Source organism: Thalassophryne amazonica, chromosome 11 (assembly GCF_902500255.1).
Source record: "Thalassophryne amazonica chromosome 11, fThaAma1.1, whole genome shotgun sequence".
NCBI lineage: Eukaryota > Metazoa > Chordata > Actinopteri > Batrachoidiformes > Batrachoididae > Thalassophryne > Thalassophryne amazonica.
This window is the reverse complement of record NC_047113.1, coordinates 51,325,179-51,339,965: the sequence shown is the minus strand read 5'-3', so window position 1 is coordinate 51,339,965 and position 14,787 is coordinate 51,325,179. Positions and strand designations below refer to the sequence as shown.

The following is a 14,787-nucleotide window of genomic DNA, read 5'->3' as shown; positions in this document are numbered from 1 at the left end:
AATTCAAGTGGGCCTGGTTAGAGGAAAAAGAAAAGACAGAAAATTTTATTTATTTATTTTTCCGTTTTTGTTTTTTAATCATCATATTTATGAAAAAGTAACACCCTGGTAAGTCTTTTACAATTGCATATCTTATTATTTTATGTTTTGTTGTCAGTTGGCATGTCATTTCACACAAATCTATCAAAGTCTGTCTTTGGAATGACTTCACTTCAAATTGTGTACATGCAAACTAGATAATTTTTATTTATATTTTGACCTAGCATGCAAAATATGCACTTTATGACTTTTTCTGATACATGGACATGAAATATTCATGTAGAAAAATAGCTAAACATTTAACAGGAGTCAAAATACATTTTTTAACATACTTGCACTCGTGCTAGTAACAAAAAAAATTACTTGCACAAAAAAAGTTACTTGCACAACCAAAAGTCAGTCTTATATCAACCTTAAAACTCCTCCTCTGATGTGTCAGGCTCTTCCTCTCTGTGTCCGTAAAGCCCCTTTTTTCACTCCGGGGCTGCTCCCAGTTGCGTCATGTATCGTCATGACAACGCTGCGTGGAAGCAACTCAGTGCCGAGACAAGCAGCTCGATGCCACAACAGCACAAGGGGCGCAAAGGACGAAGCAAATCAGACGCCAAAAATTAAACATGTTTAATTTTTTCTTTGTGTCCTCTGCTCAATGCAGAAATTAAGTGGTTTCAGTGCAAGTCAGAGCAACAGGAAGGTACTCAGCATGACTGGAAGCCTCACACTCACAAGACAACGTTACCCGACGCCAATTTATGATTCCTGCTGTGTTCCATTGTTCCTGAAGTATAAATCACACAGGATTGTTTTTATACCGTGTACACGATGCAGTACGCTAAAAAAAAAAAAGAGCACAGAAAAAAATGCCCTCTCATCACAGTGTTAAATAAAGGAAAAAAAAAAAAGGACATAAGTCCTGCTCACAGACTGATTGCCAGAGACAGGACATGTCCACATCAACTATAACTCCAGACATCTCCACATTTACTCACTGACGGTTCGTTCACACATGCGCGCATCTCGCGGTCAAAGGAGGAAAGATGCAGCCAAACTGTGCACTCTAATTTCTCTGTGCAGAGAACCTGCAGGCTGCCTTCTTACCTCCTCTCTGCCCCCTGCCTCGCGCACCTGACGTAGATATTCATGCGTCGTCATGATGGTACAGGAATCAACTTGAAGCAGGTCCGGTGTGGTTATGACAGAGTTTGAGGGAAGAGCAGCAGACTTCCCCCCCCCCCCCACATGCACGCGAACGAATCGTCACAGTAACTCACTCCGTGTGTGAGAGTCATAAAATGCAGGGCAGATGAAGACAACACACTGGAAATTGTTTTTTTCCCTTATTTATTCCTTTATTGGTTCATTCTACTGGTGCTTACGAGGTCTGTTAGAGAAGAATCCGACCTTTTTATTTTTTTGCAAAAACTATATGGATTTGAATCGTGTGCTTGCATCAGCCAAGCTTGAACCTTCGTGTGCATGTGTGAGTTTTTTCACGCCTGTCGGTTGCGTCATTCGCCTGTGAGCATGCCTTGTGGGAGGAGTGGTCCAGCCTCCTCGGTGGATTTTCATTGTCAGGAAATTGGCTGAGCAACTGCCGCTTTACTGCATCAAAATTTTTTCAGAAACTGAGATACAGCCAGGTGGAAACCATTTGGAAAATTCAGATGGCTTTCGGTGAAGATCTTATGGGGATCAGACAGATTAAGGAGCATTACAACCGGATTAAAGACGGCCCACAGCGGCTGAGGGCGTGCCGTGCTCCGAGCGGCAATCAACAGGCTGAAATGACCAGATCATTTCCAAACTGAACGCTGTGTTGATCTGGGACGTCGTCTGACTACTACAAAAATGGCAGAAGAGGCGGACATACCACTTTTTCGGCACATTCCACTGTTACGGGAGTTTTTGTCATGAAAAGACGTGCGGAGGAATTCGCACGTCGGGACGGAGCCGCATGGCGCAGAACAAAAAGAAACGCCGTGATGAAGCCTCACAGGACATGTTGTGGCATGTCCAGCTCGTCCACAATTTCTCGGATAGTCACACGACTGAAAAGCCACCGAAAGCCGTCTGAATCTTCCGAATGGTGCAAGAGCTGGGCATGTCAGGGCATGTCCTGTGAGACCAACACGGAGGTGCTTTTGTCCCGCACCATTAGCGGCTCCGTGGCGAATTCCTCCGCTCCTCTTTCCATGACAAAAACTCCTGTAACAGTGGAATGTGCCGAAAAAGTGGTATGTCCACCTCTTCTGCCATTTCTGTAGTAGTCAGACAACGTCCCAGATCAACACAGCGTTCAGTTTGGAAATGATCTGGTCATTTCAGCCTGTCGATGGCCGCTCGGAGCGCGGCGCGCCCTCAGCCGCTGTGGGCCGTCTTTAATCCGGTTGTAATGCTCCTTAATCTGTGTGATCCCCATAAGATCTTCACCGAAAGCCATCTGAATTTTCCAAATGGTTTCCACCTGGCTGTCTCTCACAGTTCCTGAAAAAATTTTGATGCAGTAAAGCAGCAGTCGCTCAGCCAATTTCCTGACAATGAAAATCCGCCGAGGAGGCTGGACCACTCCTCCCACAAGGCGTGCTCACAGGCGAATGACGCAACCGACAGGCCTGAAAAAACTCACGCATGCGCACGAAGGTTCAAGCTTGGCTGATGCAATCACACATGATTCAAATCCATATAGTTTTTGCAAAAAATAAAAAGGTCGGATTCTTTTCTAACAGACCTCGTATAGTTGATAAAACTTGGATAAAGTTACTTGCACCAGTGCTAGTGCAGTATAAAATTACGTGCACAAACTAGCACATGCACGTACTATTTCGAGCCCTGATTAACATGCTTGTTGAAGTCAGATATTTATATGAAAATATTTTCTGCATGGGTTTGCACGACATGTAAAGTATAAGTAGCCCAGAAGTTCTTACATCAGCACTGGGTGGAAGAATCTGTGTTATTACCTTTCTCATTTCTATAAGTGAATAAGAATAAAATATGAACCTAAATCGGTGGTGTTAATAACCAAAATGAAATTGGTGGATATTAATAGATTCTCGGTACAGTGTTAGTTGTGTCACATTTTTATTTTATTCATGTTAAGACTTTATCGGCTGTTAGAAAAGCACAGTTTGCCGAAGTGAAATGTTTGGATAAGTGTAGAGCTAGAACAGTGTCAATACAATACAAATATGTGTTTTTATGAAATTGTAGTAATATCCTCCTGACTACCTACACACACACACACACACGTATGTATGTCCTGGTAGTCAAGCAGGTATAGTATTCTAATCCATGTAATAGACTATGTATTATAGGCAAAACATCTTGTTAGTATAGTATAGTATTACCAAAATTAGCAAGAAAATGGGACTGAGAAATATCTCCTTAGCTTATGAATTGCACCAAATCACAATGTAATATTTAAAAATTTAAAGCCAACTAGCTCAAGCAAAGTGACTGCATGATTCCATCCAGAAGATTTGGAAGAATAAATTGAATTGTTTAACTTCCCTTTTTCTTTGGCAACCTAAAAGTAAAAGCGTAACAATCCACATTTTTACTGAATAGCTGTCCCCATATGAGGTCAGTTCACTGCATGCTAGTTTAGGCAGCAAACACGACCACCTAATTATTACAAAAGTTGTTTTCTATGAATTGGTGTAAAATTTCACAGACGGGATGATCGCAGAATAGCAACACAGCGCTTGCTCTGTACCTCACTAGATTAAAGCTGCTGTAAATTTTGAAGATAAGTGCAGAAGTGTAACATCAATTGACATGAAACATCACATCTGGGGGGTGCGGGCCCCTCCTGCTGGGTGGTGCGGGCCCCACCTGCTGCAGCCTTCACCCACTTTTCAATTCGGATGACAGACTGCTTCAAGTTTAGTGCACATAAACAATGTCAAATGTATATGTGTTGTCTTTAATTCTGATGTCTCCCATTATTACAGTAAACAAGTAATAATTGTGGATTAATTGCTATATCTTGTCTGAGGTAATTGAAGTATAAATGTAATTTTGTTGTTGTTGCACTCGTGTAATGACAGTGACAATAAATCTCATCTAATCCCCCCTTAAAAAAAATAAAATAATGAAATTTGCATGTTTAACTTTAATTTAAATTGCCTCAAGATGTGGCTCTTATCACTGATGTAGGATATTTAATTTTTTTCACATTTCAATTCTATTATAAAATATTCTTGAAAATTAAACGTTTGTAGCTCTTTGAAAGGATGTACTTGCATTTTTATGCTATATTATCGTACAGGCTGTTGTAATGACCTCCAAATACATTCTTTGTATAACTACAAGAAAAACCTGAATGTCCCAGTCAAAATGTATCTAATGAAACTTGTGTTTTATGTCTATCAATTGGTGCTGTGGTTACTTTCAAAAATGCAACATTGTGGTGCACATTCTCGCAGGGATGAGTCTTAACATATAAAAGATGAAGGAAATCCAACAATAGTTTAAACAGCTGAAAAAAATGACGTTCTCTATTCAAACTTGCCAAATACGGATACACAATTGAGTATTTGGAATTGACCTCAAGCCTGTCATCAAGAATTTCTTAAAACATGCATCAAGCCTGCTTTTTGTTTGGAAACCATTTGTTTGTTTTACGTCATATTGTGTTTTCCTTTGACCTTTATTTTGTCAGACCTTTTTTATCATAGTTCTTTAGTTTCGTCGTTTTTTTGAAGACTTTCCTTCCATCCCTTCACTGGGTCATGAATTTCCCCCATCATCCCCACATTGTTTTCACCGCTGGCCACAGATTCGGCTGCAACTCTGGGATACAGCTGGACAGGAACGTTTCCGCAGCCTCATCCCCAGTTACATCCGCGACTCGGCCGCTGCGGTGGTGGTTTATGACATAGCCAGTAGGTATCATTTCCATGCCTCACCTTTTGTCCTTCACTTAGTCTGTGCAAGGGCAAAATCAGATCATTTACTAGGCTGGTAGCCTCACTGAACATTGTCTTTCAGGCTGTTTTCTTCAGCATAGGTTAGAGAGGGGTCTCTAAGTATTAAATGTTGTACAGGTGCATCTCAAAAAATGACGAAACTGTGGAAAAAGTTCAACATATTTTGTCACTTATTTCAGAAAGTGAATAGTGTGTATATATTCTGAACTCATTGCATATAAACTAAAATGTTGAAAGCATTTTTATTTTGATAATTATAGCCCGTAACTTTTAAAAAGAGGCAAAAACATCTCAATATATTAGAGTATTTCAAGTTTGAGTAACTCCGTATTTATGCATTATACTATATTGTTTTGAATGTCTAAGTCTGGTACGATACACACAACCACAATTGGGGGGAAGACTGCTGACTTGAGTTGTCCAGATGACACTTGTTTCGTGTGAGGGCTGGCTGTTCACAGAGGGCTGTATCAAAGTATATTCATGGAAAGTTGACTGAAAGGGAAGAATTGTGGCAGGGAAAAATGCACAATCATCAAGGAAGACAATAACCTCTATAAGAATGAAGCAGAGTCGGTTTAAGTATTTTGGGTGAGCTTCACAAGAAGTGGACCGAGGCTGGAGTCAGTGCATCAAGGACCACCACGCACAGACACGTCCAGGAAATGTGCTGCAGGTGTTTCATTCCAAGTGTCAAGCCACTCCTGAACCAGAAACCGTGTCTAACCTGAACTGAACAGAAAGAGAACAGGACCGTTGCTCAGTGGTTATCTTTGCAGACTGAAGTACATTTTGCATTTCATTTGGAAATCAAGTTCCCAGAGTCTAAAGGAAGAGTGAAGAGGCACACAATCAAGGCTGTTTGAAGTCCAGTGTGATGTTTCCTCAGTCAGTGTTGATTTGGAGTGCCATGCCAGCGTTGGTGTTGGTCAGCTGTGTTTTATCAAGTCCGCAGTCTACTAGGAGAGTTTAGAGCACATCCTGCTCCCAAGTGTTATGGAGATGCTGATTTTATTTTCCAGCAGGACCTGTGCACAATGTTAAAACTCTGATTAACTGCTTTGCTGACCGTAGTGTACTTGATTTGTCCCATAGATTCTCTATGGGGCATTGTCAAGAAGAAGATGAAAAACCTGACCCAACAATACAGATGGGCTGAAGGTTGCTATCAAAGCAAACTGGGCTTTCATAACACCTCAGCAGTGCCACAGCCCGATCACCTCCACGCCACGGCAGTAATTCATTCAAAAGCCCCAACCAAGTATTGAGTGCACAAATCAACAGTTTTCAGAAGTTTCACATTTCTGTATTATAAATCCCGTTTTTTTTGTAACTTATGAATTATTCTATTATCATTAAACACATAGGCTGTAATTATTAAAATAAAATTAAAGAAATGCTCAAAACGTTTGTTTATATGTAATGAGTCTGGAATATATAACTCACTTTCTGAAAGAACTAACACATATATTTTTGGTGGCACTCCTGTATAACTCACCCCACAGTGCTTTCATATGTCATATTATTGAGGAGATATCCCCTGAAAGCGCCTCAATAATGATTCAGCAGCACTTGCTTTGCATGATGCTTGCATAACTCTGCTGCACTCCAGCCCTGCAGCCCGGTGATTGTCCCCATCTCTTCTTAAATGACCACTTCCATCTATGCTGTATGGCTTGCCTTTCCTTTTTGGTTCTCTGTTCTACACTTTCAAGTCTTTATCGCTTCCTCCTTGTCGTTGTCTCTTCCTCCATTTTAATCCTCAGGTCCGGCTCCAGCTCTGGGACACTGCTGGACAGGAGCGTTTTCGTAGCCTAATTCCCAGCTACATCCGTGACTCTACCATTGCCGTGGTAGTTTATGACATCACCAGTGAGTCAGGGCTGCACTTTAACATTCCTGTACAGAGGCATTTAGAACAATCTCCTAGCTAAACTTTTTCAAGCTTCTTCCTCTAAATGCTTTTAACACCTGGCTGTCTTGAGATGTTCCCATATGAAATACTTTGCATTTTGTTGAAGTTAAATCTGCTTGTGCACAATTTAAACAATGTCAAGTTTTTCTTTTTATTTGTGGGGCTTAATGTAGTTTATGTGCACGGTTATATCTTCTCTCCCCCCCCCCCCCCCCCCCTTCTCTTGGCAGATATAAATTCATTCCAGCAAACATCAAAGTGGATTGATGATGTCAGAACAGAGAGAGGGAGTGATGTTATTATTATGCTTGTTGGGAACAAAACTGATTTGGCAGACAAAAGGTACGTGTGTGATATGTCAGGGCTAATAATAAATTGTCTGAATCTGAAATAGTCACTTAATCTGAGTAATAACTTTGTACTTTCAAAGAATGAGTTTGTCCGCTGATCTGTTGTACTTCGGTTGTTTTACTCACATAAGACAGAAAACAGATTTTAAAATGTCTGTAGATTGTTTTCAGTCTGTTTGTACACTGTACTCCTTTAATTATCTGTGTACTGGCATGCTTTTATATAACCCCAATTCCAATGAAGTTGGAACGTTGTGTAAACCGTAAATAAAAACAGAATACAATGATTTGCAAATCCTCTTCAACCTATATTCAATTGAATACACCACAAAGACGAGATATTTAATGTTCAAACTGATAAACTTTATTGTTTTTGTGCAAATATTTGCTCATTTTGAAATGGATGCCTACAACACATGTCAAAAAAGTTGGGACGGGGCAACAAAAGACTGGGAAAGTTGATGAATGCTCAACGAACACCTAATTGGAAACAGGTGAGTGTCATGATTGGGTATAAAAGGAGCATCCCTAAAAGTCTCAGCCGTTCACAAGCAAAGATGGGGCGAGGATCACCACTTTGTGAACAACTGTGTGAAAAAATAGTCTAACAGATTAAGAACAATGTTTCTCAATGTTCAATTGCAAGGAATTTAGGGATTCCATCATCTACAGTCCATAATCAGAAGATTCAGAGAATCTGGAGAACTTTCTACACGTAAGCGGCAAGGCCGAAAACCAACATTGAATGCCTTCGATCGATCAGGTGGCACTGCATTAAAAACCGACATCATTGTGTAAAGGATCTTACAGAGTGGGCTCAGGAACACTTCAGAAAACCATTGTCAGTTAACACAGTTTGTCGCTACATCTCCAAGTGCAAGTTAAAACTCTACCATGCAAAGCGAAAGCCATACATCAACAACATCCAGAAACGCCGTCGCCTTCTCTGGACCTGAGCTCATTTCACATGGACAGACGCAAAATGGAAAAGTGTGCTATGGTCTGATGAGTCCACATTTCAAATCATTTTTGGAAATCATGGATGTCGTGTCCTCGGGACAAAAGAGGAAAAAGACCATTCAGATTGTTACCAGCGCAAAGTTCAAAAGCCAGCATCTGTGATAGTATGGGGGTGTGTTACTACCCATGGCATGGGCAACTTACACATCTGTGATGGCACCATCAATGCTGAAAGGTACATCCAGGTTTTGGAGCAACACATGCTGCCATCCAAGCAACGTCTTTTTCAGGGACGTCCCTGCTTATTTCACTAATTTCAGTAAGACGTTGCCAAGCCAGATTCTGCACGTGTTGAACAGCATGGCTTCATAGTAAGAGTGCGGGTACTAGACTGGCCAGCCTGCAGTCCAGACCTGTTGCTCATTGAAAATGTGTGGCGCGTTATGAAGCGCAAAATACGACAACAGAGACCCAGGACTGTTGAACAGCTGAAGTTGTACATCCAGCAGTAATGGGAAAGAATTCCACCTACAAAGCTTCACCAATTAGTGTCCTCAGTTCCCAAACGCTTAGAGTGTTGTCAGAAGGAAAGGTGATGTAACACAGTGGTAAACATACCACTGTCCCAGCTTTTTTGAAACATGTTACAGGCATCCATTTCAAAATGAACAAATATTTGCACAGAAACAATAAAGTTTATCAGTTTGAACATTAAATATCTTGTCTTTGTGGTGTATTCAATTGAATATAGGTTGAAGAGGATTTGCAAATCATTGTATTGTGTTTTTATTTACGGTTTGCACAATGTCCCAACTTCATTGGAATTGGGGATGCATGTCACATATACTAATATTTTCACTAAAATAGGCTACATGCTCTGGTTTCACAAATCAGGTGGTTAATGTAATTGCTATTGTAGTCATGTATACTGTGCCAGATCTGTGTTTTTGTAGCAATAATGTGAGCCACATTGTTGGCATACAGTCCAGGTGTAAGCCCTGGTAAGTCTTATGTATATTTTATACAGCTCACCTAACTACATAATTAATCACAATAATAGTCAGCAGTTTATTACGGAGTATATGACTGTTATCCAGTATATTAATGGCCGACATGAACCTTTCACAAACATATCTATCTAGCGTTATTTTTGCTGATATGAAAACTTTTATTTCACTGAATAAACTGCAGGAAAAAAACACTTTGGCTATACCAAATTGTCATTTCATAGTTTCTCTAGTTTGTCTCTGACAGCATTGTGTACAATGTTGTTAAGCATGGTTGGGACCCCTATCATGCCTTGGTTATATTAGCTACAAGAGGCAGTGAAGTGAGCAGCTGCCACTAATTTTCAGTAAGAATGGGTGTTTTACAGTGACAAGAGACAAGTTTTCACTACGCCACCAGCTAGGTAGGGCCAAAATAGACAAGAAGTCTATTTTGTGCAAATGCCTAGCAATGCGATACAGCAACTGCCAATCCAAGTGAAGGCAGCATGACATATTATTTATGATGAAGTTCATGTTTAAACTGTAAAACATTAAGCTTCTTTAACATTTATTTGTCAGGATGGTTTGATAATAAAATGTTTGGAAACGTTGGCTCACTTACTTATTTGTATACATTAGTAGATTTATCTATATTGTATTGCCCGCCCCACCCCCCAAAAAAGCCATATCAGTCTGGCAGTTTTAACATAAAATAACAATTTGTATATGAGGAGTATTGTCAAGAAACTCTGCCTGGGATCCCACTTTTCCTTCATTTGTGTGTGTGGCATCTCATCTAATTTTTGACCATCATTCCTTGGTATGTTGCATATCCCAACATTGTTTATTGGTGTTTTAAGTACTTGCATTTTTTATTATTATTTTATTTTGCTTTCAGAAAAAAACCTGCATCGTCAAAGGCAGAGCATGTCTAAGAATTATGACTCCATGTTCCTGTGTGTTTGAGATATATGCTGTATTTTGACAAAGACTTTGTTTCAAAGTGAATTTTGTTACACAAGGTCACCTCACTAAGGCCTGGTTGACACGGCAGGATAATTAGGTTGATATCGAACCCAATCTTCCCCTACCGACAATCTTAAGGACGCTCCGACAATCGTGGTGACGCTAAAGATGGTCTTATCAGATATTCCTGCCATGTGTGGTGTGTTAAGAGTGCTCTGATCTGCTCGGAAGAACATCAGGAGCGCTCCAATCACAAATCGGGGATATTCAACATGTTGGATTGTCTTGGCCCGAATTCGCAGAATGTGTTGTGTCCTCCGACCACAAACGAGCACGCAGCCTGCTGAATGTGACGTGCAGCCAATCAGAAAGCGAGGTGACGGACGTACGGAACAGAAAATAAAACAGCTGTTCTGACTTACCAGAAAGTCCGGTGGTCGCACTATATCCACTCCTTTTTAAAGAACACTTTTAATTTTTCTTTTTGTTTTGTTTTGTTTTTTTTCCTTTGTTGTAAATAGTCCACAAAGTATCTCAGTTTGTTTACTCTGAAGTCACGTTTAATCTCGAGAGATTTTGCGAGATTTCCTGTCTGAGCTGGGAATGTTTGTGTGTGAAATCTGTTCGTGCATGGTGTTGTCCTTACCGTGTGGCTGAACACCACACACTATATGACCAAAACTGTTAGATCTATGATGTGTGGTCTCTCAGGTTTTGGAAACCTAAAGATAATTTTAAAATCCTGTTGTGTGAACTAGACTTAAGATTTTGGACAAGTGTGGTGGTTGTGTTTCAACTCTGATTGTGCCCACGAAGGAGGCCAACTTTCTGAAGTCTTATGTATGCGATTTCTTTGGGGGGGGTTGTTTCAAGGTGCTACTTGGTGGACAAGCCTACGTCGTTGGACCTTGTAAATTTTTGACATTGGGAGAGTTTTAATGCTAATTCTAGCCACCAGGGGGGCCGAATCTCTACAATGTTGTGCATGCAAAATGGACTTCTTAGATATCATTGTCAGACTTGCTGTAGATTATACCTCACTAAGACCTTGCTTAAGTCCAGCATTGGGATTGACGATGCAGGTTTTGGTCAGTATTTCCCTTGTTTAAATACCTTTCCTTTTCTGTTTGCTCCATGTCATTTTGAATTTTTGTTTTGTTTCCCCTCAACCCACTCCCACCCCCCTCCCTTTGTCGGATCATGGCAGACAAGTTTCTGTTGAGGCGGCAGAGAGGAAAGCTCGTGAGCTCAATGTGATGTACATAGAGACGAGTGCCAAGGCTGGCTATAACGTCAAACAGGTTGGTGTCCAGCAGCAGCTGATTTGTTCAGCTCAGGTCCATGATGTGCCTTAGGTCAGCCAGGCCAGCCTGCCACATCTCCATGCATTCATGACTTGGATCAGTGTGTCCTTGTTGATGAATGAGTGAACTGTGGAGTCATTTTGTGCTGCTTCATCTTGACTCAGTGCAGCAGCGTCTCTCCTTTTGTTTTCCTGTCTTTATTAACGCCACTAACTTCTCTCTTTCACTCAAGTGGTTCTGTTTAAGCTCTCCGTCTTTGTTTGGCCTATCCTCTTTGCGATGTTTTGTTATTCCCCCTCCCCCCATATCTGTCTGTTCGTCCATCTCCCCTTCTGCTTTTATTTGAGCAGACAGATCACCACGGAGGGGGGCGAGCAGAGAGCTAAGGAACTGAATGTCATGTTCATTGAAACCAGCGCAAAGACTGGCTACAATGTCAAACAGGTAGAGATTCTGCTCTCTCTGGGTAGTTGCGCTAATTCAGCTTTCAAAGGCTGCACTCTGCGCTTTTCAGCCCCTCTTCCCCTGTTGCACGGCTCATCGTGATGTCACTGTATCCAGTGTTTATGCTTTGTAGGTTTTGCTTGTGGATGTGTCGGGGCCCTATTTTAACGGCATAAGCACTATGACCACACTGCGGGGAGCCTGTTATTTTGACTCACATAGAGACACTGGTGCTGTGGGCACACTATTAATCAGTGGGAGTGGAAAATATTCATCTCTGCCAGTCACTGTCTCTTTGCATTTAGTCAGCTGCGACAAAAAAAGTCACAGAAGTCTGATTGTTAAATGACAAGACATAAACCCATGGCAACTGTAAATGTGCAGCCAAAGACAGATGGTGGTTTTGTGTGTATTTATAGAGTAATTTCAGTCTTCGTTTTGCATTACAGTAATGTTGCATATGACACTTACAGGCCACGATTTATTTAATAAAAAATATATATATATTTTTTAAAGCAGTGTTGGCCTTGGTAATCACCAGACCTTGGCTTTGGAAATGAAAGAACTGACAAACCTCCTAATTTCAAGGTTTAAATGACTCCTAATTTCTGTTGTGCGCAGAAAGATTATTCTTTGCAACAAGCTCACAGATGTCCAGCAGGTGGCAGATGGATATTTAGTGTATCACTGTATGTAAGGAAAATAAAGTTGGGTTTAGGCTTGATATGTAAATCTCTCTCCTTGTGTGCCTGTTTAATTAGAAGACAGGCATGCTGAGAGCTTTTTTTATGTATGTATTTTAAAAGTCAAATTAAAAGGTGTGCACTTTTAGACACCTGATTTGTCACAGTATCTTAAGAAGCAAATTCCACCACAACAAAAACAAAAAAAACTTATTCTAGTTTGCTCTTGTGAATGAAAGTCCCATGTTGTACCTCCTCCCATCTGTGCATGCTGTGCTTGGCAAAATTACCAAAAATACTAAACAGATATCACGTGTGTGAACTTTATTTCAGCACTTGAAAACACCGACTTGACTGACATGTTGGTCATTCTGCCCCTACTAAAATAGGGCCCTCAGCGTATGTTGACTTGTTTCACTTTACATCTGTCATCTTTTGCTCGAGTAGTTTTTGTCTAAAACACTGTACTTCTGCATGCACGCATACACACACAAATTTGTGTGTGTGTGTGTCGGTGGGTGCTTTTGTTCAGTGGTTGTTTGTAAAGTAACCTCCACACACATGCTGTTATATCAAACTTGTAACGTGTATTTCATGTTGTATCTCAACTTGAATAGGTTCTGTGTGAGTTGCCTTGATGACCACTTTTTAACATTCTGGTAAGACTTTTGCAAACATAAACGCCTCTTTAATCCACATTGTGGTTTGTAGCTGTTCCGTCGTGTTGCTGCCGCGTTGCCTGGGATGGATAGCACACCGGAGAAAAGCAAAGAGGACAGTATCCTTTTAAAAGTTCACTTCAGCTGGTGTCTTTGTTTAATGCTCCTGTTTAACTTGTCTTCAAGCCTCAAAAGCTTGAATATTTGTCAGCTTGGTAACGAACAGGAACTCCGATGAGATGGCAGAAAACAGCGTCGAAAGTACTGAAGATAATGTACAAATTCACCCGTGATGTTGCTTAACCTCGTTCTCTCAGTGATTGACATCAAACTGGAGAAGCAGCCCGAGATGACAGTCACCGAGAGCAGCTGCTCGTGCTAGTAGACCCGCCTCTGCTCTGCCGCTGCCCGGCCCGTCTCCTGTCCACCAACAGCTTGTTTCTCAGTGGCCACTCCCTCCACCCTTTGGTACGCCGCCATCGTGATGGAGGACTTGTCTTTCCCTTTTCAACTCAGTGACTTTTCAGAGTAATTGTGTGGATGTGCTATACTGTATTGAAACAAATTATCTGGAGAAAAAGTTAAAACATTTAACACAACAGTTAAGTTAAATATTTTCCGATTTTTATCCAGTTGCATGGCATTGTATTAGGTCGGAAATACACGCTCACAAGTTATCGCACAGTTCCGAAGTTTAGTGCTGTTACTCTTTGTCGTTGTAAAGTAAAACTGCTTAGGATTATTTAAGGTTATGGTCCCAGTCCATGATGGTTTTTTTATTATTTGTTTTAAAACCTTTGCCTAAAAACTGTTTAATATGTGACTGCTTAGTTTAAGTAGTGAAGAGATTTTATCAAACAAATACTTTAAATATTAATATGCATCAAGGCATCAACTGCCAAATAGTATGCCGTATGTAGAAGACTGATTTCTGTAATTTAAGAACTCATTTTTAACCATGCTGCAAAACGGGACACAAGTAATGACTAAATATGTACATTATCTAGTAAGGGAAGCCATCCCAACTGTATGAGAGCAGCTACACACACACACAAACTAATCTGTCTTTCGAACATTGCTAATTAGCTGCATGCAAAGTAATTTATCTGAGGAATTAAATTTAGATGCACCCTTGAAAGTTGTTTGGGGTTTTTTTTGTTGTTGTTTTTGATTTTGTTTTTGGAAGATGTGCTGGTGGAAAGAAATCCACCCTTTGGATTGTTTTTATTGTTGTTTACACTATTTGAAGAAGATGCAGCATGCTCACCGTGCAGGATTTGTATGGTTAAGAACACAGATGCCTTGCTTGTTTGTTCACCGCCACCGTGCACTGAATCAAACCACAATATTGTAAAATATAGAAGACGCCTGCCGATGGGCTCGTTGCTTCAGCAGGTGTCTTTTTGGAGCTGTGACATCAGTTTGCCATCGGATAACAGCTGATGTTCACTAACTCCCTTGCTGTAAAATAAACGCAGAGTAGTTAGTTGTTTTATGCTTCAGTGTGCTGTTATGGCTTGTCAAACCATCGTTTTGCTTTTTTGTCT

The 14,787-nt window shown here is 40.7% G+C and overlaps 1 protein-coding gene across 5 annotated transcripts in view; it reads left to right on the top strand.

The window, feature by feature from the left end:
• Nucleotides 1–13,820, top strand: part of rab41 (RAB41, member RAS oncogene family) — a 28,906-nt gene extending 15,086 nt beyond the window's left edge. The window contains exons 4-8 of one of the 5 annotated variants that reach the window (XR_004563596.1): nucleotides 6,737–6,842; nucleotides 7,116–7,227; nucleotides 11,358–11,451; nucleotides 11,805–11,898; nucleotides 13,293–13,358. Coding sequence is in view for 4 of the 5 variants with exons in the window: in XM_034181635.1 (XP_034037526.1) it covers nucleotides 4,820–4,925; nucleotides 7,116–7,227; nucleotides 11,358–11,451; nucleotides 13,293–13,359; nucleotides 13,558–13,622 (444 nt within the window). In the remaining variant the exon portion in view is untranslated. Of the gene's footprint in view, nucleotides 1–4,819; nucleotides 4,926–6,736; nucleotides 6,843–7,115; nucleotides 7,228–11,357; nucleotides 11,452–11,804; nucleotides 11,899–13,292; nucleotides 13,360–13,557 lie in introns of those variants that run through there. The other 4 variants (XM_034181635.1, XM_034181634.1, XM_034181633.1 and 1 more) reach the window with 4 other exon arrangements.
• Nucleotides 13,821–14,787: the final 967 nt, after the last annotated feature.